This window comes from Periophthalmus magnuspinnatus, chromosome 11 (assembly GCF_009829125.3).
Source record: "Periophthalmus magnuspinnatus isolate fPerMag1 chromosome 11, fPerMag1.2.pri, whole genome shotgun sequence".
NCBI classification, from domain to species: Eukaryota; Metazoa; Chordata; class Actinopteri; order Gobiiformes; family Gobiidae; genus Periophthalmus; species Periophthalmus magnuspinnatus.
In genome coordinates, this window is record NC_047136.2 from 20,211,970 (window position 1) to 20,238,952 (window position 26,983).

General features: G+C 43.8%; 1 protein-coding gene across 6 annotated transcripts in view; it reads left to right on the top strand.

The window, feature by feature from the left end:
* Window positions 1-26,983, top strand: part of ago4 (argonaute RISC component 4) — a 47,358-nt gene that overhangs the window by 13,485 nt on the left and 6,890 nt on the right. Inside the window, exons 2-18 of one of the 6 annotated variants that reach the window (XM_055225533.1) lie at window positions 150-321; window positions 1,496-1,616; window positions 2,056-2,237; window positions 3,509-3,645; window positions 3,819-3,953; window positions 6,315-6,402; window positions 7,984-8,131; window positions 8,602-8,721; window positions 15,285-15,413; window positions 19,704-19,837; window positions 20,514-20,698; window positions 22,428-22,587; window positions 23,012-23,201; window positions 24,212-24,355; window positions 25,153-25,287; window positions 25,367-25,468; window positions 25,821-26,020. In XM_055225533.1, coding sequence (XP_055081508.1) covers window positions 150-321; window positions 1,496-1,616; window positions 2,056-2,237; window positions 3,509-3,645; window positions 3,819-3,953; window positions 6,315-6,402; window positions 7,984-8,131; window positions 8,602-8,721; window positions 15,285-15,413; window positions 19,704-19,837; window positions 20,514-20,698; window positions 22,428-22,587; window positions 23,012-23,201; window positions 24,212-24,355; window positions 25,153-25,287; window positions 25,367-25,468; window positions 25,821-26,020 — 2,482 coding nt within the window. Of the gene's footprint in view, window positions 1-149; window positions 322-1,495; window positions 1,617-2,055; window positions 2,238-3,508; window positions 3,646-3,818; window positions 3,954-6,314; window positions 6,403-7,983; window positions 8,132-8,601; window positions 8,722-15,284; window positions 15,447-19,688; window positions 19,838-20,513; window positions 20,699-22,427; window positions 22,588-23,011; window positions 23,202-24,211; window positions 24,356-25,152; window positions 25,288-25,366; window positions 25,469-25,820; window positions 26,021-26,983 lie in introns of all 6 variants that reach the window. The other 5 variants (XM_033975076.2, XM_033975078.2, XM_033975079.2 and 2 more) reach the window with 5 other exon arrangements.

Consider the following 26,983-nt stretch of genomic DNA (forward strand, 5'->3'; position numbering starts at 1 on the left):
ACGCACATTCGAGCACATTTATATTGCATTGTTTAAATATGTTCTGATTATTGTGGAGGTAATGCAGAAATCTTAATTGTTAATGTAAATATCAGTATTTTTGACTAATGCTTTGTATTTCTAATGTTTTCTTGTTCCTTGTCCTTTAGGGCCGCCCGCCCCGACCTCTCTGTTCCAGCCTCCTCGACGTCCCGGCCTGGGCACGGTGGGAAAACCCATCCGGCTCCTTGCAAACCACTTCCAGGTCCAGATCCCAAAGATCGACGTGTACCACTATGACATTGACATCAAACCTGAGAAGCGCCCGAGGAGGGTCAACAGGTAACTGCACGACATGACCTGGACGTGACCTGCAAAAGGGGGCTGGCTGAAGATGGACTGATAGGCATTTTTTTTCTTTGCTGCTGTGGTTCCACATTTAGACTCCAATGTCAGATACTTATGGCCAGTTTTGATTATAATCTCCAAATCAGAGCCTTTTTGTACCTCAAAATGAGCAGTTTAGTTTTGTGCACTTCTCTTCACACTTTACACAAAGATTTATGTGGATTTTGTGGACAAAACAAAATGTCTCCTCTGAGCTTCATTTGTAGACTGGACACAAGGACCAGTACACATTTCCATTATAGACCACATAAGGATCAGTGATGGAACACTTGGAAAATGTATTTACTTACAGAATTCTGGATTAAAATGCATTTTTTACATTCAGTTACATGGTCCAATCTGAGTACTGTGTTCTGAATACTCTGAATACTTTTACAGTGAGTTTCATGTATGTTGTAATGACAGGTCTAATGCTACAGAGAAATATTATGAGCTATATAAGCCTGAGGTGAAACTACTTCATGCCGCTAATTAAGATTTAAATAATTCAAGATGTTTGCAGCTCATATCTTTTAATGAAACAGTCTATTTAAACTATTTTAAATGGACTGTTTTATTAAAAGACATGTAACAAATAAACAACATAAAAGGGAATTATTCACCCCTCTAGAGCTCAAATCTCATCGCATTACAACAAAAATAAATACTGAGTCTGAAATCTATAGTTCCAGCTTCACTGAATGATTAGTTCATACAGTGAATATCGTGGCAGGCCTCTATGGAATTCTTTAACACTGAGTTTCATTATATTATAGTGTAAAAAACATGGCATAGTTAAAAAAAAAAGCTAATTCTGTTTATCATTACAGCAAAATGTTTTTTTCTGTTTTTTCAGTAAAACTGCACAGTTCAAAACTGTGAACAAGTACTGCCATCTATTCATTTGATTTTAGTTAAGTAAGTGTATTCTGAATACCATCAAATGATAGAGTATGAAATGAAAGAGTAACTGGTCCTTGTCACCGCTAGCCTCGGTGAGCTTCATTTGGAACTGAACGCTGTGGGTGACGTCACACTCAGTCAGTCCACTTCTTTATACAGTCTGTGGTTTACCTGTGTATTGCTCTGTATTTGAGTTTATTAACAGCCCTGTGTTTGCTTGTCTCAGGGAGGTGGTGGACACGATGGTGCGTCATTTTAAGATGCAGATCTTTGGGGATCGACAGCCAGGATACGACGGGAAGAGGAACATGTACACAGCCCACCCTCTGCCCATCGGACGAGACCGGGTACGTTTTGGGTTTGTGCAGAATGGGCCAGTCCAGTAAAGGTCATGCATAATAGTGAAACTAAATGCAATAAGTATATATGTGTGGTAAAGTAAAGTCCGCCACAAACTACAAGGTTTAAATGATACAAGGTTTAAATTATTTTTAAATGCGTCACAACAAGGGCACACCAGACATGAGGAGAATCAGATGAGATTTTAACTGTTTCGTTGTTGTTGTATCCTTGGGCAAGACGCTTAACCCACCTTGCCCCCAGTGTCTGTGTACAATAGTGTGTGAATGTGTGTGTGAATGTGTGTGTGAATGGATGAGTGGTTCCTTGATGTAGCACTTTGAGCCTTGAAGGTAGAAAAGCGCTATGTAAAAAATGTGTTGGCAGCAGTCGTTTCCTGATTCCTGACACTCACTTTCACGTTAAAACCGGCTCTGGTGTCCTCAGGTCGACTTGGAGGTGACCCTTCCTGGAGAGGGAAAGGACCAGACGTTTAAAGTGTCCCTGCAGTGGGTGTCTGTAGTTTCGCTGCAGATGCTGTTGGAAGCGCTGTCAGGTCATTTGAACGAGGTCCCAGAGGATTCGGTTCAGGCTCTGGATGTGATCACGCGGCACCTTCCTTCTATGAGGTACAAACTGATTAGAATTAAGACAATGGTGCATATAAATGAAAGTATTACTGAAGCATTCTGAACATGTGGAAATGAAGAGGAAAATTAGAAGTGATTATAAGGAAGTACTGTTACTATAGCAACTAAAGAGGGGGTATTATGCAAAAGATATTATTCTTCTATGTTATAACACTGTTCCCTCATCAAAAACATCCCTCAAAAGGTTTTAGATCATATTTGCACGTATGAATAATCTTCTCTCACAGGCTGTATTCAAACCCTCCTCATGGTTAGCAGTAAGATTCTGTACAAGGCTCCGCCCACAACACTACCCCACCCATGCTCCCACACGACAATTCTCCATAAATATACAAAAACATGATACAAAATTGTATACTACAACTTCACAAACCTGATGTGATGAGCAGTAGTTTCATTAGTGGGATGCATGCTGATTGTGTTGTGATTGCTCTCCACACTAAGCAACTTCCCTTTCAGAGCGCTAAGGGAGAAGAGACTCAGAACATCAAAAATGAAAGTGAAACTTGTAAAATATGTTAATACGTTGTTTAGGCAATAAAAGGAAACATAAGTAACCAAATAACCAATAAGTTAAATAACCTCTCTTTTAATACCTCCATTGAAGTAAAATACCCCCTCTTTTAAAGTTAAAATGCCTTGTACTGTAGTTAGATATGTTCTGTTCAGATCTTTAACCATGTTCTAGTTATTTCTTCTCATTGAGCCTCTGAAGTGGAGTGACTCATGTCTGAGTAATCTTTTTAATCTCTTATTTTCAAGACACCATTTAAAAAAATAAATAAATCTATGCCCGTTTTCACCTCCCACTGTGACGTACACACTTCGTTCTCCACTTTTATTTTCTTAATCGGTGATACTCGTAGGATTCGGCAGCGTCGCGTAGTCACTTTGACACAGATGAAGAAAAAAACAAAAAAAAACAAAGGTGATGTGCAGCTATCCATAGGGGGCGCTGACAGCATGCGCCGCTTTGTTGTGATGACGTTTACAGAGGCATCAAAACTGCGGTGCCCAATGGGAGCTAACGCGGAAGTTAGGGGACTTGTTTCTTTTAAGTTGTTTTAGATGAATTTTGTGATTTAAAATGTGTAAATTATAACATAATGATCCATGAGTGTCAGAGATGAGAACCACAGAGCCACAAGCACAATAGGGCTAGTTTAAAGCATTATATTTTAAATATTTTATATGTATATTCACTTTCAGTGGCCTAAGTGCATTGCCTGGTTTGTACCTTCTTCTCTCAGATACACTCCTGTGGGCCGGTCATTCTTCTCTCCCCCCGAAGGATACTACCATCCACTAGGGGGCGGAAGAGAGGTGTGGTTCGGCTTCCATCAGTCCGTCCGTCCAGCAATGTGGAATATGATGCTCAACATTGATGGTCAGTTTGTATTTTCTAAGGTCTAAGATGATTTATTTTTATTTATTTGTTTTGTACAATTAATACAATTATTTTTGCAGTGATTTTTGATACAGAGGAGGGGGTTGAAGGGAGCAGAGGATTCATTGTGGACACTTGACATATATTTTTCATATTTTGTTTTTGTTTTCTAGTTTCAGCCACTGCGTTTTACAGAGCTCAGCCAGTCATCGAGTTCATGTGTGAAGTATTGGACATCCAGAACATAAACGAACAGACCAAACCACTCACAGACTCCCAGCGTGTCAAGTTCACAAAAGAAATCCGAGGTGAGCCCGCCAAAAAACACAAAATAATGCAAAGTATTTTTGTCAAAGAGCCAAGACAAGAAACAAGAGACTGTTATAATACAGTCACATTATAATGCAGAGTCAAGATCACATGACTTGCAAAGTGAAGCTGTTTAGTCACAGGCAGTGATAGGAAGTAACCGAGTATATGCATTGATGAAAGTGTTCTGGCCAAAACTAAATATTGGCTTGTGTTGGAGATATATGGGCTCGACACACGGGGAGTGACGTCGCTCGCTCTCCATTTATTTTCAATGGTCCCTGTGCGACAGTGTGAAAATCGCTCGTCTCTCTCACCTCCGCGACAAGCGAAAGTCGTGCACGTGAAAACCTCGCGCTCGTGCATGTCGACGTGCACACGTGGGCCTGCGACGCGACTAATGAAAGTTGAAAAATGTTCTACTTTTATCGCTGTCGCCTGCACAACAGCCAATCAGCGAGAGTTTGATTGACGAGCCAATGCACTGTCCACTTCAGAAGCATCATGGAGGAGAAAATTATACTCACGGTGTCGGATTTCCTAATTCTATTTGACATCTCAAAGAGACTACCGAGATATATCAAAAAAAGCAGCTGCCTGGGAACTCGTTGGTGCCAGGGTGAATATGAGTGGTAAGTTAACATGCGAAAATTTGTTAATTCAGATAAATTTATGGAGGCTAATAACCAAATGTATTAACATTAAAAAATATATTTATTTAAGGTTTTTACATTAAACAGAATTAGCTGCAGAATAGGATTTCCCATAACCTCAAAATTCCCTCCAAATAAACAGCCAATCAGACGTGTAGGAGGCAAATAAACAGCCAATCAGACGTGTAGGAGGCTCGCGATCTGCTCTGGAACAGAGCGCGACGTGACAAGCTGCCGCTAGTCGCTGCAGTTTGTCGCTGCAGTTTGTCGCTGCCCGTGTGTTTTTAAAGCCTATGCGATGAGTGTCGCTGCATGCTGTTGTTAGTTGCTCCCCGTGTGTCGTGCCCATTAAGGCCGATTAGCCCATACCCTAAAAAGACCTAATACTGGTCTATCTGCATAGTTATTGGGTAAACGCAGAAGTGACTACCAGTGTTGGGCATCTTACTTCAAAAGTGTAATTAGTTATAGTTACAAGTTACTTCTCCCAAAAAGTAACTGAGTTAGTAACTCAGTTACTTTTTGGGAGAAGTAACTAGTTACTAGGCAAAGTAACTATGCCGTTACTTATGTTAAAACAATTAAAACACAACAGGTGTGAACCTTTAACATTTATTTCACTTTAACAGATTGCAATTATATTGCATTTGTTTACAAGTAAATTATGGAATGTATCAACAAATAAAATGTATATAAAAAATGTCATTTGAAGTGCAAATAAATCAACATGTAACACAATTTCAGACAACTGAACTTCAAGTATTTTCTTCATTAAAATAAACAATAACAAAGTGCTTACAGTAAAATACTGAAAAGATTCATTGCCATGTTTTGCAAAACTAAGGCATTCAAATGTAAATCTGTAATAAAATAATACAAAACCTTTAAGCTTCTCTGGCCACACACTGTAATTCTCTGTCCAGTATTCAAATATTAATCACTCTTATTTCAACATAAACTGAACTTTATCCATCTCTTGAACATTCATTAAAAGATTCACACAATCCCTACTAACACTTATCTATTTCTTTATTTATCTATCTATCCATCCTAACGATTGAACCAGTGGTTGCATCTTAGAAGCAGAAACTTTCAAACCTCTAATCTGAGCCTGTTCCTCTTTGGAGAGAACACAGTCACATTTCTGATCGAAACAATTTGGACCCAATCAGCTGTCAGTGCACGTGTGGACAGGACATCATTTCCCATCATGCATTAAGCGTTTGTAGTCCATGCAGGCGGGCGCAGTCAGTGGAGAGCTGCTGTGCTCTCCTTGCTCAAAAACGTCCCTTTACCGGCGCACGGGTTACGTCAGAGCAAGTCGGTGGCATCTTGGACACAAAACTAACCGGCATGCACCGCGCACCGATCCACAGCGATCGTATCTGCGCCCGCCTCATCTCAGACGAGCCTTTTATCTCACCCCAGCCTCCTCTTTCACCAAAGAAACACAACAGCGTTGCAGCTCCTTGGCTGAGAGACTCTGATGAAGAGCAGAGTGAACTCAATTAAAAGTAACGCGCCACATTTTATTGTCAATAAGGGTAATGGCGTTGGGACGCTGGGAAAAGTAATTAGTTGGATTACTCCGTTACTGAAAAAATAACGCCATTATAGTTTAACTCCGTTATTCCCAACACTGGTGACTACACTGTTCCAAAAACTGGGTTTGAACTTGACAGATGTATAATGTTTGTTTTTGCTCAGGTCTCAAAGTGGAGGTCACACACTGTGGTCAGATGAAGAGGAAGTATCGCGTTTGCAACGTAACACGACGCCCGGCCAGCCACCAAACGTGAGCGCTAAAGCTAACCACAAACTGTTGCAACATGAGAGCTAGCGCTAAGGGAGAATACAACGCTATTACAAAGTAACACCCACGTCTTTATAGTAAAAGTTATTCAAAATGCCCAGGTTAACCTGTGAGTCTTTAAAATCAGACCTGGGTCTCATTTGAAATTCTATAGTGTGGAATTTTTGAAAAATTTCACCTCAAAACGTTTTTTCCTCAGACTTAAAAGTACAGTTACATTTCAATGATTTAAGTAATGCTGCATTTTGAAACATTTTTATGGTGTGAGGTCCACTACCTGCTTGTCTCCATGGAGATTTTAGTGTTTTACCTGGAATTTTTCACAGTATGGCATTTTTCTTTTATTCAATTACTGGTGTATTGATCAAAAAACGCCCTGAGAACATGTACTATTACTATAAATGAGGCTGCCTGTCCACAGACCTGATGTGTATGTTGGCCTAGGTGGGTCACCTGCTTGTCTTGGTGGATGTAGAGAAGTTTAATGCCATACTGTGGAGCATTCCAGGCAAAGCAATAATGTATCAGTCTCCACCAGCAGGTGGCGGACCCTCCACTAGAAAAGTTCCATGAGACTAGAGAATTCTTGAAATGTAATAATGCAAAACTTTGCACATGCTGTAACATAGTCCACAGACACGTGTGTAGAAGTACTCAAGTACATTTTCAAACACTTACTTTATCACCTTAAAAAAAGTATTGAAGATTTTGAGATCTTAAGCTTCAACTTTAGTGATTTTGATAAACAATTGAGTCAATTGTTTCTGTTAATATACAAAACAAAAATTTGTTTTTGATTTGCTCAAATTATAAACTTGTTAAAAATAAACCCTCAGACATTTCAGCAGGTCTCAGACAATAATAAAAATACTTTTAGTCCAGTTGACTATAAATGTAATCGAAAATACAGAGTACCTACTCTCAAATGTAAAGTAAAAGGTATCCACTTTAAAATTTACTTAAGTACACATTTGATGTATCTGTAATTTACAGTACAATACTTGACTAATTTTACTTCGTTATGGTCAACTGATGGTAAGAATGTTCTTTTGACAAAGTTTAAAGTTGAACCAAAATCATGAGGTCACAATTGGCAAATCGCAAATCAAAGCTACAAACAAGATGTGTACATTAATAACAGACAAATCAGGCACCTTCGTTCCCTGAGTTTGTTCCCGTTATCCTTAGCAACACGTTTGATTGACGGTGTGGCTCCCTGCTAAACCAGTGTCGCTCCAGATTGGCTCTTTGGTCAGTCAGAATTACAAATATGGAACGAAGCTCCAAATTGGCCCCTATAACTGCTCTAGCCTCAATGAGCTTTATTTTGCTGGAGCCGAATGCTGTGGGTGACGTCACACTCACTTAATCAGAAACTGTATAATGAAGTGGACTGTCTCGATGGGGTCTAATCCTGTATAAAACTGTAATAACCTTGTAGATGAGACCTTTTGCAAACATGTTCTGAAACACATGGGACTCTCGGAAATGTTAAGGCTCCCAGTTTGGACCTAGACTATAATGTATTCACAAAAGCCTCACTCAGATCTTTTATTTCTTCAGATTTCCTCTGCAGTTGGAGAACGGACAGGCCATGGAGTGCACCGTCGCCCAGTATTTTAAACAGAAATACAATCTGCAGCTCAAATACCCACATTTACCCTGTCTGCAAGTGGGACAGGAGCAGAAGCACACTTACCTCCCCCTAGAGGTCAGTGCGGGAACTGCCAAACTATACCTTTATCTGCAAAGGAGTTTTTTTTGCCATGTTCTACAGCTCATGTCATTCAAAGATGAGTGTGTTTGATCAAGAGGGAATTACTCATATTATATTGAATTAAAATATGCTTGGATTTAAAAACCCTGCTATGGTGATAAGCTTTGTGCCAATGAACTTGAAATTGTTTAACTAGAGGTGGATCATCTATTAACAGAATGTAAACTCATCATTCTTGGTAATGTATAGGTAGGAATGGGCAATTGTGACATGAAATTGACGGAGGTGTGGCTACAACATTATCTTACCGTAACCGCATGTGGACTGAAATGAACTGCAGGGTACTTTGGTTGTCTTGAAAGTTTATATAATCCCAGATGATGATGATCTCCGACTCTACTCTAGTTAATATTTAAAATGTATTTTTTGGCAGCTGACTGACTGAAATGTGTTTTGTGTGTCAGGTCTGTAACATAGTGGCAGGCCAGCGCTGTATAAAGAAACTGACCGATAACCAAACCTCAACAATGATCAAAGCCACCGCTCGATCTGCCCCTGACCGGCAAGAGGAGATCAGCCGACTGGTGAGTGACCAGAGACAGAGATGGGGTTACATTAAGGGATGCACCAATTCAGCTTTTTAGATCATATACTGATATTGATTTTTTGATACCAGTGTAGCGACAGAATTTTCCGTAAAACGGTTACAGAACACTATTGGATCTCTGTAGAGGAAGTTCACTGTCTCTCCATCATATCAGACTGAACAGCTTTGGATGAAGAAAAGCGCAAACATTATGACACTTTCTCTGCAGTTTAAACCTACAAATATGTTGTGGGATGGGTTTGATTCTTGTATTGGTTTAGAAGTTCAGATTTCTTTCTTCTCTCAAATGTAATACTGTGTTTAAAATGTGAACTGTGAACAAAATCCTGGTTTTAAAATTTCAAATCAAACTCTAATCAAACTTATTTTGCCAAACTCGTGCTGCCGTAATTCTTGTAATTTATTATTTTTTTTATTATTTTGAGGTGTCAGTATGTTATTATACTCTTGTGAAGAGTTACTTTAATGCATTCTAATGTTGTCACAACACTAAAATGTCAAACTTTTGATACTAAGGAATCAACTTGGTATTCGATACTGTCATGATGTCAGTTTCCCTGTCCTCCCGTGCTCTCTCCCCCTCCCCTACCTGTGTGTCTGGAGCTGGGTGGAGTGCCTGACTCCTCCCGTGCACACCTGGGGTGCATCAGCCTAATCACCACCACCTGCTGCTGAGTACAAGAAGGCTTGGCAGTCTACACTCGGTGCCAGACCGTCCGCGTGTAAAACGTGAATGTTTCTTGCTAAGCTTTGTTATATGGTACTTTCCGGCAAATGCTCATTTGGATTTATGCACCCTCCAGATTCCTGCCTCTACTCGCCCAGCTCCTGCCGCCACGTTCCAGTCCCGGTATCGCTTCCAGCTCGTCTTGTCTCCTGCTCGTCTCGTCTCCTGCTCGTCTCGTCTCCTGCTCGTCTCGTCTCCTGCTCGTCTCGTCTCCTGTCCGGTCCTGGTCTCTGGTTTGTCACCCGCTCCCCGCTCTGGTCTTCGTCTGATCCGCCTGCCCTGGTACCGCACCTGCTTCTATCCCCGTTCTGGTCCTGTCCTGCCCGCCTCTACCTGCACCGCACCCGCCTGACCCGTCTCCCGCTCCCCGGTTCCTGTACCTGCTCTTGTGACCTGTTTAAAGACTGCATTTTCACCGCTGTAAATAAACACTGTTAAAACTGCTCTGGTCTGCATCCTTTGGTCCTATCCGCACCGTTACGACAGAACGGTCTGGCCACTATGGACCAAGCAGGCTCAGATCCGGACCAGACGCGCCGCCTCACGCACTCTCACCCCGAGGCGGTGCTGGGTCAGCATGAACAATCCATTCGGACTCTATTGGAGCTAAATCAGACATTGTCCCAGCAGGTGGCACAGCTTAACCACCAGGTGGCCGCGCTCCTCGTCACCCCGCCTGCTGCAGCCGGAGCGCCGCCACGCCTCCCGGAGCCGAGAGGCACGGATCCGGAGCCGTATGCTGGACAACCTCACCTCTGTCGCGGATTCCTGTTCCAGTGCGAGTTCATGTTCCAGCAATGCCCTTCTCGTTTCAGCTCGGGGGCCACCAAGATCCGATATATATGTGGATTACTCCGGGGCAGAGCTCTCCAGTGGGCAGAGGCGCGCCTAATGAAGACGTCTGTGGATAGCCTGGATTTTAATGAATTTGTGTCCACGTTTAAGCTGGTGTTTGACCACCCGCACTACCAGGACAATGCTGCCTCCCGGTTATTGACTCTCAGCCAGGGCTCCAGGACGGTAGCGGATTATTCCATTGAATTCTGGACACATGCGGCGGAGCTGGACTGGACGGACAGCGCGCTGCGGGCTGTGTTTGTGCGGGGCCTGAACGAGACTTTGAAAGATGAATTGGTTTCCCGGGACGAACCCCCCGACCTGCGGACCCTCATCTCCCTCACTCACCGTATAGACAACCGCCTACGGGCTCGTCGCCGAGAGAGACGCCGGTCACCGGTCCCGCCGGAGCCACGCGCTGCCCCGCCCCCGCCGGATGAGCCCATGCAACTCGACAGGACCCTTGTGTCGGCCGAGGAGCGTCAACGGAGGCGTCGTCTGGCCGGGGCTTGCCTCTACTGCGGTGAGCGCGGACATTATGTGGTCACTTGCCCAGTTCGGCCAAAAGGGGGGGCCCACCAGTAGCACTGGGAGTACTGGTGGGCGAGCAACACATCCTGGACTCTTCTAATAGACTGCGGCTCAGCGCCACCCTGTGCGTTCGCACAGAGACCTTATGCGTTTCCGCCCTTATCGACTCCGGGGCTGAGAGGGACTTTATTGATGCCCAAGTCGCGGAGCAGCTCGGGGTCTACCTGGAGCCCCTCGAACGCCCCTTAAATGCCCAGGGGCTCAATGGACGTTTTCTGGGGCACATCACTCACATCACAGAACCTGTCACCGTGATTCTGTCCGGCAACCACCAAGAGAACCGTCAGTTTCATGTCCTGTCCTCCTCCGCTTCTCCTCTGGTCCTTGGTTACCCCTGGCTACGCGCCCACAACCCTGTTTTCGATTGGGCCAGGGGCGGAGTTTCGGGCTGGAGTCCCGATTGCCACGCCAAGTGCCTTCGGTCCGCCCTCCCTCCGGCCGGGAGGTCCGTTCCTGTCGCTGATCCGTCCCCAGACACCCCCAATCTGTCCTCGGTGCCTGCTGAATATCACGACCTGGGGGAGGTTTTTAGCAAGAGCAAGGCCCTCTCTTTACCGCCCCACCGTCCATATGACTGCGCCATTGACCTCCTGCCGGGTGCCCCACTACCATCTAGCAGGCTATATAACCTGTCTAAACCTGAACGCGAGTCAATGGAGGACTATATCCGTGGGTCCCTGGCTGCCGGAATCATCCGCCCGTCCACTTCACCCGTGGGAGCGGGGTTCTTCTTTGTGGCTAAGAAGGACAAATCCCTGCGGCCTTGCATTGATTACCGGGGTCTGAACAATATAACTGTAAAGAATAAATACCCGCTTCCCTTACTGGACTCGGCATTTACGCCCCTCCACGGTGCGACCATCTTCTCAAAGTTGGATTTGCGGAATGCGTACCACCTGGTGCGCATCAGGGAGGGAGACGAATGGAAGACGGCCTTCAAGACACCCCTGGGACATTTCGAATACTTGGTTATGCCCTTCGGTCTCACCAACGCCCCTGCCGTATTCCAAGCCCTCATCAACGATGTGCTCCGTGATTTCCTTAACCGATTCGTCTTTGTTTACTTGGATGACATCTTGATTTTCTCGCGGTCCCCCCAGGAGCATCATCAGCACGTTCGCCAGGTTCTCCAGCGCCTCCTCGAGAATAAACTGTTCGTGAAAGCTGAGAAATGCGAGTTTCACGCAGAGGAGGTCAGCTTTTTGGGCTTCATTGTGGGGCGGGGCCAAGTAAGAGCTGACCCTGAAAAGATCCAGGCTGTCACTGAGTGGCCCGTTCCTACCAGCCGGAGACAGCTCCAGAGATTTATCGGCTTTGCCAATTTTTATAGACGTTTCATCCGGGATTTTAGTAGGGTTATCTCGCCCTTAACTAAACTCACCTCTCCTGCTTTGCCGTTTGCCTGGTCTCCTGAGGCGCAGACAGCCTTCGAGAAGCTTAAGAGACTATTTACCTCCGCTCCCATCCTGCACCAGCCCGACCCTTCACGGCAATTCATCGTGGAGGTCGACGCCTCCGACTCGGGAGTGGGGGCCGTGCTTTCGCAGAGGTTCGACCCCCACAACCGCCTCTGTCCCTGCGCCTTCTTTTCCCGGCGATTGTCCTCGGCCGAGGTCAATTATGACGTGGGGGATCGGGAGCTCCTTGCCGTAAAGCTGGCCTTGGAGGAGTGGCGCCACTGGCTCGAAGGGGCGGAGCAACCATTCATCGTCTGGACCGACCATAAAAACTTGGAGTACATCCAGTCCGCCAGGCGCCTCAATCCCCGTCAAGCTCGTTGGTCCCTCTTCTTCAGCCGCTTCAACTTTCTCCTCACCTACCGCCCCGGATCTCGGAACGTCAAACCCGATGCCCTCTCCCGCCAGTTCGCCCTGGAGGATAGCCCGGTCACCGCAGAAACAATTATTCCCTCCTCGTGTGTGGTGGCCGCGGTCCATTGGGATATCGAGGACACCGTCCGAGAGGCCCAGACCAACGACCCCGACCCAGGTAACGGCCCTCCAGGTAAACTGTTTGTTCCCGATTCTGTCCGGTCTCAGGTGCTCCAGTGGGTCCATGCCTCCCGTTTCGCCTGCCATCCTGGTGCCGGTCGCTCTCTCTCCCTCCTCAGGAGACGCTTCTGGTGGCCCACGATGGACACAGACACCCGGGCTTATGTCGCCGCCTGCCAGGTATGTGCTCGGGCCAAGGCCTCCCACTCACCCCCTTCTGGTCTCTTGCATCCTCTCCCAGTTCCTCGTCGCCCTTGGTCCCACATCGCCTTGGACTTCGTGACGGGCCTTCCCCCTTCCCAGGGGAACACGGTGGTTCTCACCATTGTGGACCGCTTCTCCAAGGCCGCCCATTTCGTTGCCCTGCCTAAGCTCCCCACAGCCAAAGAAACTGCCGACCAGCTGACCAGTCATGTCTTCCGACTCCACGGCATCCCGGTGGACATCGTGTCCGACAGAGGGACCCAATTCACCTCTCAGGTATGGCGGTCTTTCTGCGACGGTTTGGGGGCCACGGTTAGCCTCACGTCCGGGTTCCATCCACAATCTAATGGGCAGACGGAGCGGGCCAACCAAGACCTGGAGTCGGCCCTACGGTGCACAGCCTCCGCCAACCCCGCGACCTGGAGTACTCACCTGCCCTGGATAGAGTATGCTCACAACTCCCTCGTGAGTTCCGCCACTGGTATGTCCCCCTTCGAGGCATCGCTGGGATATCAACCCCCTCTCTTTCCCACGGAGGAGAGGGACCTCGCCGTCCCGTCTGTTCAGCGCCATCTCCAGCGCTGTCGCCGGATCTGGAAGAAGGCCAGGGCGGCCCTTCTTCGGGCTGGAGCGCGCACTAAGGCGACGGCCGATCGCCACCGTGTCCCGGCGCCCGTATACCAACCTGGCCAGATGGTTTGGCTCTCCGCCAAGACGGTCCCGCTGAAGACGGACTCCCGTAAGCTGTCCCCCCGATTCCTGGGACCGTTTAAGATCATGAGGATCATAAATCCATCGGCGGTGCGCCTCCAGTTACCCCCGTCTCTCCGGATTCATCCGACCTTTCACGTCTCCCAGGTTAAACCAGTCCGGACCAGCGACCTGTGCCCTCCGGCCGATCCCCCACCGCCCGCCCGAGTCATTGACGGCCACCCGGCGTTCACCGTCCGCCGCCTGATTGACGTTCGTCGCCGTGGTAGGGGCCTCCAGTACCTCGTCGATTGGGAGGGTTACGGTCCGGAGGAGCGATCCTGGGTGCCCAGGGCACGCATTCTGGACCCCGACATGGTGAGAGACTTCCACCGCGCTCATCCTGACAAGCCTGGGGGTCCACCAGGAGGTGGACCTTAGGGGGGGGGTACTGTCATGATGTCAGTTTCCCTGTCCTCCCGTGCTCTCTCCCCCTCCCCTACCTGTGTGTCTGGAGCTGGGTGGAGTGCCTGACTCCTCCCGTGCACACCTGGGGTGCATCAGCCTAATCACCACCACCTGCTGCTGAGTACAAGAAGGCTTGGCAGTCTACACTCGGTGCCAGACCGTCCGCGTGTAAAACGTGAATGTTTCTTGCTAAGCTTTGTTATATGGTACTTTCCGGCAAATGCTCATTTGGATTTATGCACCCTCCAGATTCCTGCCTCTACTCGCCCAGCTCCTGCCGCCACGTTCCAGTCCCGGTATCGCTTCCAGCTCGTCTTGTCTCCTGCTCGTCTCGTCTCCTGCTCGTCTCGTCTCCTGCTCGTCTCGTCTCCTGCTCGTCTCGTCTCCTGTCCGGTCCTGGTCTCTGGTTTGTCACCCGCTCCCCGCTCTGGTCTTCGTCTGATCCGCCTGCCCTGGTACCGCACCTGCTTCTATCCCCGTTCTGGTCCTGTCCTGCCCGCCTCTACCTGCACCGCACCCGCCTGACCCGTCTCCCGCTCCCCGGTTCCTGTACCTGCTCTTGTGACCTGTTTAAAGACTGCATTTTCACCGCTGTAAATAAACACTGTTAAAACTGCTCTGGTCTGCATCCTTTGGTCCTATCCGCACCGTTACGACAGATACCGATTCAGATACCATGATGATAATGCAAAACACTAGAATGTGATTTTTCACATGAAATGATAGTACTTTCTTTTCTATTCCCATGTGGCCTTATATCTGTGTATTTCCTCAGTGTCCAGGTAGGTTTCAGGTCCAGGTAGGTTAGTGGTCCATGGGAGTATACTAGTCTGTGTCTCTTAGACTTGTTCTGATACACCTCAAGATCATTCTAAAGATATTCAGGAAAGGTTTATTTCTATCCTGCAACTGGGACTTGCTATTGATACCTGCTCAAATGAGTATCTAATTTTGACACTAGTTTTACCATCGGTTAGCATCACATTTTTGATACTTTTGCTAACCCTAATGAATTCTTGTTTTCTTCTGCAGGTCAAAAGTAACAGTATGGTTGGGGGCCCAGACCCGTACCTTAAAGAGTTTGGTATTGTGGTCCATAATGACATGACTGAGGTGACGGGCCGTGTCCTCCCCGCACCCATGCTGCAGTATGGGGGGAGGGTGAGTACTGACTCTGGGCGGGACTGTGGCAGGGTGAGTACTGGGACTGGGGCTGCACTGGGGGGTGGCATGGGGGCTACAGAGGCACAGAGGACAAACGGAGCTCCAGAGTGTGAATATGTTCCATTGCTATAGGCCAGTCATATTTAGTGTAAGAGGAGTCATGTCCACACTGATGGTCCCTTTACCACATAAACTAAACCTTTAATCCAGACACATCATATCGTTATTACAATACAAAACATGATTGAGTCTTTTTAAGCTGCTGGTCATATCACACTCAGCCTGGAGTCTCTGATTGTGCTCTGATCCTTTGGTGGATCTCTGCAGTGAATGCTCATCTTCTTTTTAATTCACTCAAATCTGCTCATATCTTTAAACATAGATATAGTTTAAAATTATAGGATAGTCCTACTAGTGATCTCTCTAGTTTTTGAATGAATTGAACAAGAAGAGAGCCCCGAGCTGCAGAGAATCTCACAGAATCTCAAACCAAACTCGACTTGTTATTTTTGTAAATTAGCAAAATTGGAAAAAAAATCAATGCTCGATAGGGCTCATAGACTGTATATTTAAATGGACATAACTAACCTGAAAGCCGCTACCCTCCAAATAAGATGTGATCATGATCGGGCTTCCAGCTCCATCGATTCTGGCTCCAGTTCACTTTGTATCAAAAAAAACATCGCTCCTCTCTGTAACTGCTATTATATTCACTATCGGAATTCCAAATATGGAACTCTGCTCCAAATTGGCCCCTATAACTGCTCCAGCTTCGATGAGCTGCATTTGACTGGAGCTGAACACTGTGGGCGACATCACACTCAGTTCACTTTATACAGTCTATGACAGGGCTGCAACTAATGATTATTTCAGTATTCGACCACTCAAATAATGATTTCTATTGTGCAATGAGATTTTTTTTTTTTTACCAAATAAAGAAATATGAAAGATAGAAACTGAAGGCTTCTATAGAGAGTCTTAAAATAATATTAGTCAAATCTATTCTTGATAAAACATTTAGACAATAGAATGCGAGGAGGAAAAATGAGTGGAAAGAGGAGATGTGAGAAAGAAAGTGAGAGGAGGAGAGAGAAAGGGGAAGGATAGTGGGAGAGGAAGAAGGTAAAAGAATGGGGAGGAAGAAGAAAAAACAGGAATAGAGGGAAGATAAGAAGAGGGGGAGGAAACAGAGGGTAAAGGAATGTCGGGAGAGAAAAGAGGAAAGAGAAGTGAGAGAGAACAGTGCTCAGTGTCCAGGTAGGTTCCATAGTGGTCCATGGGTGTATACTAGTCTGTGTCTCTTATACTTGTGAAAGATACAGCTCAGCATCATTCTAAACATATTCAGGAAAGTTAATTTTTGTTCTGTCAATGAGACTTTTTTAGTATCAATACCTGCCAAAAATGAGTATCTAGTTTTGATACTAGTTTTAGTATCGATTAACTGAACTTTGACTAAGGTGGTCAAAAGTATTGAAAATCAGATGCTATTCTGAATAATCGTTGCAGCCCTAATAGTTTTCTGTAGCCGTATTCTCGAATCCTTCATATATAATGACGAGGTTGGTTTGTGGTTGAGGCCTGGTTGGAGGATGGCGTGTTTTGGTTGGAGGATGGCGTGTTTTGGTTGGAGGATGGCGTGTTTTGGTTGGAGGATGGCGTGTTTTGGTTGGAGGATGGCGTGTTTTGGTTGGAGGATGGCGTGTTTTGGTTGGAGGATGGCGTGTTTTGGTTGGAGGATGGCGTGAGGATGGTGTGTTTTGGTTGGAGGATGGTGTGAGGATGGTGGTGGAGGATGGTGTGTTTTGGTTGGAGGATGGTGTGTTTTGGTTGGAGGATGGTGTGTTTTGGTTGGAGGATGGTGTGTTTTGGTTGGAGGATGGTGTGTTTTGGTTGGAGGATGGTGTGTTTTGGTTGGAGGATGGTGTGTTTTGGTTGGAGGATGGTGTGTTTTGGTTGGAGGATGGTGTGTTTTGGTTGGAGGATGGTGTGTTTTGGTTGGAGGATGGTGTGTTTTGGTTGGAGGATGGTGTGTTTTGGTTGGAGGATGGTGTGTTTTGGTTGGAGGATGGTGTGTTTTGGTTGGAGGATGGCGTGTTTTGGTTGGAGGATGGCGTGTCTGGTTGGAGGATGGCGTGTCTGGTTGGAGGATGGCGTGTCTGGTTGGAGGATGGCGTGTCTGGTTGGAGGATGGCGTGTCTGGTTGGAGGATGGCGTGTCTGGTTGGAGGATGGCGTGTCTGGGGGGTTTGTGAATGCATTTCTGAGATGAACAAGACTCAAAGTCGGTGGGAAATTCTTAGGGCCTTCTGAAGTAAAAAGTCCAGTATTTTTTCATAAACTAAAAAAAAGTGTAAAGGTGTAACCTAATGAACATATAGAGATGTATTTAAAAAAAATAAAATAAAAATAAAGTACCTTTGCATTTTGAAATATTTCAGGCCCATTTAACTCTCACTTTGAGTTTTTGGTTGGTTGGTACTGGCGCTTTTGTTAATTATTAAATAAGGATCATATTCGCAGTTTATCTGCTGTGTGTTTTACACACAATGCATGCTGGGAATTTGAGTCTTGTGAGTCTTCTTTTCTTTAAATCTTGACTGTAGCTTTTCCCATTTGACAAAAAACTCCTCTTTAAAAAAAAAAAAAACTCCATGATTTACCAAAGCTTAAGTCTGTTTTGTGTGTGACAGTGCCACATGCTGCTACTAAAACCTCCTCTTCACTATAGATTTATGTACTTTACTAATCCAAAAGGCTGCAGTACATCAGTTAGACCAGAAGGGGGAGATTTAAAACGTAAAAAAAAAATCATAAATAGGGCAGTGCAGTACAAAAAATGTGTGTATATATACATGACCAGTCAAAAGACACCCTCTCATTCAGTGTTTTTATTTCTTAATAAAACGTAGAAAGTAGTAAAAATAAACACCATAGAAGACATCAAAATATATTAAGTAAAATATATACGGAATTATGTAGGAAAGAAGTTTAATAACTCTACTATATATTTTTTGACAAAGAAAAGGGAGGATACTTTGAAGATTTGAATATAAGTTATGTAACTTTTTTCTTTCCTACCTAATTCCATATCTAGCTTCATATATTTGTTGTCTTCAGTGTGTATATAAAATGTATAAAGTAGTGAAAATAAAACGCTGAATGAGAGGGAGTGTCCAGACTTTTGACTGGTTGTGTAGATGTATCTAAAATTACAAAACGCCATTCTAGGCCCATATAACTGATGTGTTTGGGCAAAGGCCGTAGGCCAGAGAACGTGACAGTTTTACTAGTTTGTTTAGGTAAATGTTTTAAGTTAATTACTGTACTAATAACATGTTAATAATAAAAATATTAAAATAAAAACAAAAATAATAATAATAAAAATAACCCATGAAAAATAAAAATGTTAAAATACATCAGACTTGTATCGTGCCTTTTTGTACACTCACAGACTCTTTACAAACCCTACGAGAACAGTGCTCTTTCTCAGTGGCATTGTTGTCTTGGGATGGGTGATACAGATTTTTTTTTCAATACAAAACCAATGTTTGTAGTGTCAATATTAAAATCACAAGGCCCATGAATAGTAGTGAAGTTCACTTTTTTTTTTTTTTTTAAAGTCTTTGGTATAATGTGCTGTGAATGATCCGGCAGCACTGTGGCAGCACTGTGGCATTTGTCATATAGTTTGTTCTGTTCAAATGTTCCCGGGCACTTTAACTTCTTTGGCTTTTCAAAACTTGCCATTTCTTTTGAATTCAAATTTATCCAAATCGGTTTGAATTGGGACTGGCAAAAGCTGAAAAGTCTGCTATGATGTGTAATGGGGATGGGATGAGGCACGCTCTCCACAAGACGAGACGAAACATGGGAGTTTGTCATTTTTTATGATAATTAAATTGTGGAATGCAGATCATGATTTTGTTTTTTGTAACTAAGATGTAACTCTGCAAAGTGAAGCCTTTTTGTCCATTCTCAAAGTAAAGATATGTAGAGATGATTAGTTTATCAGTAACGTTTTTGTTTAGTTATTGTTGTTTTTGTTTTTTTTATCTGGCTGTTTATGTCACAATAACTTCATTCAGAAAGTTAGATTTTTCTAAACCAGGTCACACACTAAATACATTTCTCACCATAATCTTTGCACACAAATTTTCGACTTGATTAAGCGTTCTCATCCCTTCCCTCAGGTTAGATATGTGTATGTATAGTTATCTAGATGTGTATATGTGTATCGGGGGTTGAGTTCGGGGATTGACTAAGGGCTTAGGGTCTATGTCCACAGAACAAAACTGTAGCGACTCCAAACCAGGGCGTGTGGGACATGAGGGGCAAACAGTTCTACGCTGGCATCGAGATCAAGGTGTGGGCTGTGGCCTGCTTTGCTCCTCAGAAACAGTGCAGAGAAGACCTGCTCAAGTGAGTATCACACAGACCTGCAGTCATGTTTTTAGATGTGTTTTAAATGACTACATGACGCTGTCGATTCCTACGAGTATCAGAGGTTAAGAAAATAAAACTGGAGAAAGAAGTGCGTAAGTCACAGTAGGCATGTACTGGTGGAGGTGAAAATGAGCGTAGACTGGCAAAATGACGTCTTGAAAATAAGAGATTAAAGATTACTTAAACATGAATCACTCCAAATACAACTTTAACCATGTTCTAGTCGTTTCTTCTCATTGAGCCTCTAAAGATCTGAACAGAACAGTTTAAATCCTAATACAGATCTGTATAAAATCCTAATACAAGATGTTATGTTATTTATTGCACCAAATGAGTAGACAAATGTACTTATTTCCACTAATACCTATATAAATCCAATGCATTAAGTAGTTTCAATATCATTGTTTATTTAAAGAAATGCTCTGAGTTACCTCTTGTTTATTTGCTGAACACAAGGGCCAAAACGAGCACAAAAACAACCGCAGTCTCAACTCTCCAAAGTGCCGGTCTCCAAACCGACCAGTAACTGACCAATGGAATCTTTACACAAACGTGTCGGCATAGCAACCAAAGTATCACATACAAAAGCAGTTGTATGAACAAACCCTGAGCCAAACGGCAAATGCATTACAGTGTTCTTGTTCTATTGCAGGAGTTTCACAGACCAGCTACGTAAGATCTCAAAGGATGCTGGGATGCCGATTCAGGGCCAGCCTTGCTTCTGTAAATACGCCCAGGGAGCAGACAGTGTGGAGCCAATGTTCAAACACCTCAAGATGTCGTACGTGGGTTTGCAGCTCATAGTGGTCATCCTGCCTGGAAAAACTCCTGTGTATGGTGAGGATGGACTTATGTAATGTCAAAGTCAACATTTCATATTATATTCCAAGATCTCTTGTATATAGGCTAGATATATATTTTTTTATATTTTATTATACTAGCATTCCTCACCGGGAAAAACTCCTGTGTGAGACCAGGATCACGCAAAATGAAAGGGATGCAATAATATGTGTGTGCTTCTCAAACTTTCCACCACATCTCAGATTAAAGTCTAATAAACTCTCAGACAGAGCAGTGCCTACAGTAGGTATCACACCCCCAGGACATGTTGATGACATCAGCCGCAAAGTATCACTAGATCTCCTTTAAAATGTTCCACAGTATGGTATAAACGTATTGATCTCGTATTTGTTTGTATTTGGGCTGTGGTGGTCAGAAATTTATACCCAAATACAAACTAAAACATAGAAATTAGATGCTCATTTGAACAGGTAAATATGGACCTTTTATTAAATAGTTTTAGATGGACTTATATCAGAACTTTTTGTTTTGTAAAGATACCAGTTTAAACAAAACTTTTTACAAATGCATCTGATTTTTACAGTGGTACTGGGTAAGTTTTTAGATGTCCAAAAACTTTTATTCTCTATGAAGATGCTTAAGTTTATATGTTTATACCATATTGTGGATCATTTTAAAGGAGACCTACTGATACTACATCAACATGCCCTGGGGGTGTGTTAACTGCAAATTGTAGGCACTGTTCTGCCTGAGGTTCTGTTAAACTGTAATGAGCTTTATTTTAACACAATCTGACCATAAATGCCTGACTTATCTGAAATACAACAGGTGAAGTGATTTGTGCTGTTAAACAAGTCCCTTTCAAATAACATTACAGTCACAAGCTAGCTAACTCTAGCCAACAGTTTTTCAGTTAGTCACTCTTTTTTGTGTAAATTCAAACTCCTAAACAGGACCATGAACACTTGGATCGATCACAAGCTGTTGAAAATGTGCTTTTTAAATCAGAGATTTTTATTGAGTTTCCAGACGATCTTAAAACTTTTTGGCTAACTTGTACATTGTGTCACCATGGTAACTGAACATTCTGCCATAGGCATGGCCTGTACAAGGAAGTGGACTACGTTGGTGTGAAGTCACCCAAAGCGTTGGGCTCCAGCCAAATTAATCAAGGCTAGCAGTTATAGGGGCCAATTTGAAGACCAGTTCCATATTAGGAATTCCAACCACACGTATCATAGCAAACAAAGAGCCAATCCAGAGACAGGCTGATGAAGGTAAAGCCCCTTCCCACCTGTACCTCTGGTTTAGCAGGGAGTGGGCGCTTAGCAACAGGTTTGATTGACAGCATTGCTAACACTAGCGGGAGTGACCTCGGGGAATGAAGGTGCCCGATTTGTCGGCTATTAATGTTCATATCTTGTTTTAAAATGAACAAAAAACCCAGGATCGTGTAGAGCGAGTTAATATGACCAAAATGACAGCAGCAGTTACAGAGAAAGGGGCCACAGTTTTTCAATAGAAAGTGAATTGGAGCCAGAAGCGTGCCATATCAAACGCGCCGCGTTGGATATAGCAATTTACATATACAGTCTATGCCATACACACACAAGCAGAACACCCCCAATGTGACGTCTCTGCAAAGTGTCAGTTATGCAGAATTGACTGTTATAATCGTCTCCTCTTCTCATTTACACAATCTAAAGTTATATTTAGCGATATGTATGTATAATGTTCTATTCTATGTTCCCTCTCGTTCCTGTAGCTGAGGTCAAGCGCGTCGGGGACACTCTGTTGGGGATGGCCACTCAGTGCGTTCAAGTGAAAAACGTAGTGAAGACATCTCCTCAGACTCTGTCTAACCTCTGCCTCAAAATCAACGCCAAACTCGGAGGAATCAACAATGTGCTGGTCCCACATCAGAGGTGAGGTTCCATCTAAGGTACAGCAGAGCTCACACTAAGTACAGACTGAAGCTTTGTTATAATGTCTACTACACTACTATTTTCTGGTATTTTAGACTTAAATCTGAGTTATTTTAACAAAATCTGATCAGAAAGGTTCTCTCTCACACACAATCACTGTCACGCACTAGCTAGCATTAGCCAACATTTTTTTCTGTTAGTCACTCTTACCATTTGGTTAAAATCCAACACCTAAACAGGACCATGAACGCTCATATTGATCACAACCGACTTTAAACGTTTTTGACAATATTTGCTAATGTGTGCATTGTCATCATAGTAACTGCTGAAAATTCCACCACAGAGACTCATGTTGAACACCCCCAGTGTGACGTCCATTCTTCGTGCCGTCATGATTCTAACCTCTCCTCCCTCTGGTTTGTAGACCGTCAGTGTTCCAGCAGCCGGTGATTTTCCTGGGTGCAGATGTCACACACCCCCCTGCTGGTGATGGGAAAAAACCTTCGATTGCAGCTGTGGTTGGGAGCATGGATGGGCATCCAAGTCGATACTGTGCCACCGTCCGAGTCCAGACCTCCCGACAGGACATGTCTGGGGTAAATGCTCCCAGTGCGGTAAAAACTATTCTTCTATTAAAGCACTACATGGAACTTTTAAATGGGCCATTTCTACTATAACAAATGTTTAAAACTGTACATTTCTATTAGGTATTTTACATCGATGAGAACTATTCAGAAAATTCAGAAAGGTTAAACTTAAAATTTGCTGGGTAAATGATGATGTACTTATTTAAATATATTGTGTTTAATTTGAGTGTTTTTTACTAGTTTATGATTTGAATCTGGAAAATTATAATAGACTATATGTATAAATGGACAGAGCTAACCTGCTAGCCGCTACGTTCACAAGTGATCATGGGCGCACTTCCTGCTCAGTCGACTCTGGCGGCAATTGACTTTAAACGGCGGCCCCTCTCTCTGTAACATTTTGGTCTTAAAATGTTCGTATTAACCCACTCTACATAATCCTGGGGTTTATATTTCATTTTGTCCATAAATCAAGATATGAACATTATTAACAGAGAAATCAGCTGCCCTCTTTCCTCGAGGTCACTCCCGCGTTTCCAAATGCCTGCCCCCTGCTAAAACAGCGGTGGGTGTGGGTGGAAAGGGATGTTACTTTCAACAGCCGGGCTTCAGACTGGCTCTTTGGTTGATATCATACTCAGTCAGAATTCCAAATATGGAACTTGGCTCCATATTGGCCCCTCTGTTGGCCTCAGTGAGCTCCATTTGGAGCCGAACACTGTGGGTATTGTCACAGTCACTTAGTCCACTTCTTAATGCAGTTTGTTTCAAACATGTAATGTTTGCAGTTTCAATTGTGCTATTTGTTATTGAAATGAGAAACAATGAACACTTAAAGATTAATCTAACAGCAGCTGAATATAAATCACATTGTTTTGAACCCCAGTGTTTTAACTTAAACTAAATATTCTGTTTTAAAGTGTATAGTTATTAAGTATATTGTGGTAACTGTACTAATCTGAAATACATGGATAATATTTCCTACCCTGTCTCACCTCATCTAAATGTGGCTTTACATATGTTCGTTTTGTTTCCAGGAGCAGTTGTTTAGTCAGGAGGTGATCCAGGACCTCACAAACATGGTGCGAGAGCTCCTCATCCAGTTTTACAAATCCACTCGATTCAAACCAACGAGGATCATTTACTACAGAGGAGGAGTGTCCGAGGGGCAGATGAAACAGGTGACCGCCATACCATCGCTTTATACTTACATTTTACTTCATCATAGATTCAACTCTATTTATATAGCAGATTTAAAGGTTCACTTTTATTTAGTAGAATGTTTCAGTCCCTCTGACCTTCAGAGTCACAGAAACAAGTACATTTAAAACAATTTCAGCTGACCAAAATGCTTCACATAAGTCAACACAAAACCAAATGTACAGATAACACGATACATAGGATATACAAGCTTTTCATTGTTCTGTTCCTGTCTACTATTAAATGCCATGGAGAATACTGTCAGTCTGACTGAGGATCTAACAGGCAGAGGGCACTGTTCAGAGTCACAAATTTAAACATTAACATTTTGAATTGACCCAGAGCAGATTACGTTATTATAAATTCGCTAGGCTGTTTTTGTGGTCCATAGTTGACAATTTTGGACATTTCTGGCTGTTTAATTTTTTTCTGTTTGGAAACCAAATAACCCAGTACCAGCAAAAATAATCGTACATCCAAACTTTTTTTAAAATGCAGAATCAACTTGTGCGTATTTTAGATGAACATTGCTGTTTCAAAAATTCTCTTCTTTGAGAGCTGACAACAAAATATAAAAAAAAATATTGATTTAAAGTGACATGTTTATGTGCTTTCCAACTGCTGCCAGATCTATATCAGACCAAAAATGGGGCTCAATCAGATTGGAGTAGTTCCTCATAAACACGAGCCCAAAGGTGAAGATAAATGGTTTAAACTGTATAACTTGTCCTGATTTCAGACTTTGGAATCGTACCTAAAAGTGCTCTCATGTTTGTAGGTGGCGTGGCCAGAGCTGATCGCCATAAGAAAAGCATGCATCAGTTTGGAGGAGGACTATCGGCCCGGGATCACATACATCGTCGTTCAAAAGAGGCACCACACAAGACTATTCTGCTCGGACAAGGCCGAGAGGGTCAGGGAAAAGTCTTTATATTTTTAAAATAACAAAACTAAAAAGACAATTACATTTGCTGAATTTAAACCTTTTTTAGGTTGGGAAAAGTGGAAATGTCCCAGCGGGCACCACAGTGGACAGCACCATCACACACCCGTCTGAGTTTGACTTCTATCTGTGCAGTCACGCAGGCATCCAGGTGAGAGACATGCTAAACATGCTATCCATGCTAAACATGCTAAATATGCTAAATGTATTTTTCTGAATCATGTTTTTACGTACTTTACAAACACATACCTGGAGTTTTGATGGTTTCATAAGTTTGTCTTCTCTGAGCACTCGGAGATGAACTAAAAGTGTAGCACCAATGACAACGGCGGACGTACTTTAGTGGAAATATTTTATTTTTGAAAACAAAAAATGGCAAGCTTTTGAACATTTAGTTTCTTTGAGAAATGAACCTAATCCTCTCTTCTTTTCTCTTCTCTCCTCTCCCTCCTCTCTCTCTCTACTCTCTCTCTTCCTTGTCTCTCCTCCCCCTCTCCTCTCAGGGCACGAGTCGTCCCTCTCACTACCACGTGCTTTGGGACGATAACTGTTTTACTGCAGACGAGCTTCAGCTCCTCACATACCAGCTGTGCCACACATACGTCCGCTGCACGCGCTCAGTGTCCATCCCCGCGCCCGCCTACTATGCCCGTCTCGTGGCATTCAGGGCCCGTTACCACCTCGTCGACAAGGACCACGACAGGTCAGAACACGATGTTTTTGTTTAATCACACAAATGGTGACTGGATGTTTGTGGTCATTTTACAGTCTAGAGATGTTGCTTGATTCTGTTGTTTGGAAGATGACATCACAAGTTGTCGTTCTTTTCAGCCTTTTAAAAAATTATTTCATTACAGTTTGCGCAACATTCTGCTTCTGCATTTCCAAAGCAAAACCTGGGGTATTATCATTTTTAAATGCATCTCACCTTTTGAATTTAACTACAGCTGTTTAAAACCAGGACTTTTTCTGTGTTAATTTCAAGATTGGAAAAGCAGATTATGGTAGATGGACGTAAATTAAACCCATAGACTGTATATATAAATGGTCATTGCTAAAGTGCTAGCCTCCGCATTCCAAATGGGAAGCGATCATGGGCACACTTCTGGCTCCAGTTCACTTAACATTGACAGCAGCAGTTACATAGAGAGGGGGCACAGTTTTTCAGACTTGTCATTTTGGTCTTAAAATGTCCGTATTAACCCGCTCTACATGATCCTGGTGTTATTTCACCATTACATCCATGAATCAAGAAATGAACATTAATATCAGCAACCTCAGGGAAAGAAGGTGCCTGATTTGTCTAACGGTAGCATAGCAACAGGTTTGATTGACAGCATTGCTAAACGCTCGCTCCCTGCTAAACCAGCGCTGTAGGCGTGAAGGGGCATTACCTTCCACATCCTTGTTCTGAATTGGCTCTTTAGTTGCTATGATACTCGCGCTCGGAATTCCAATATGGAACTGGGCTCCAAATTGGCCCCTATAACTGCTCTAACCCCGATGAGCTTTGGAGCTGAACGCTGTGGGTGACTTCACACTCAATTAGTCCACTTCTTTTGTACAGTCTATGATTACACCACGCTCAGTGAGAGGTCCAGTGGCTAACTACTGGTAATTGTGCATAACACACAAGTAGTTCCGGCAGCAGTTAAGTCACATTCTG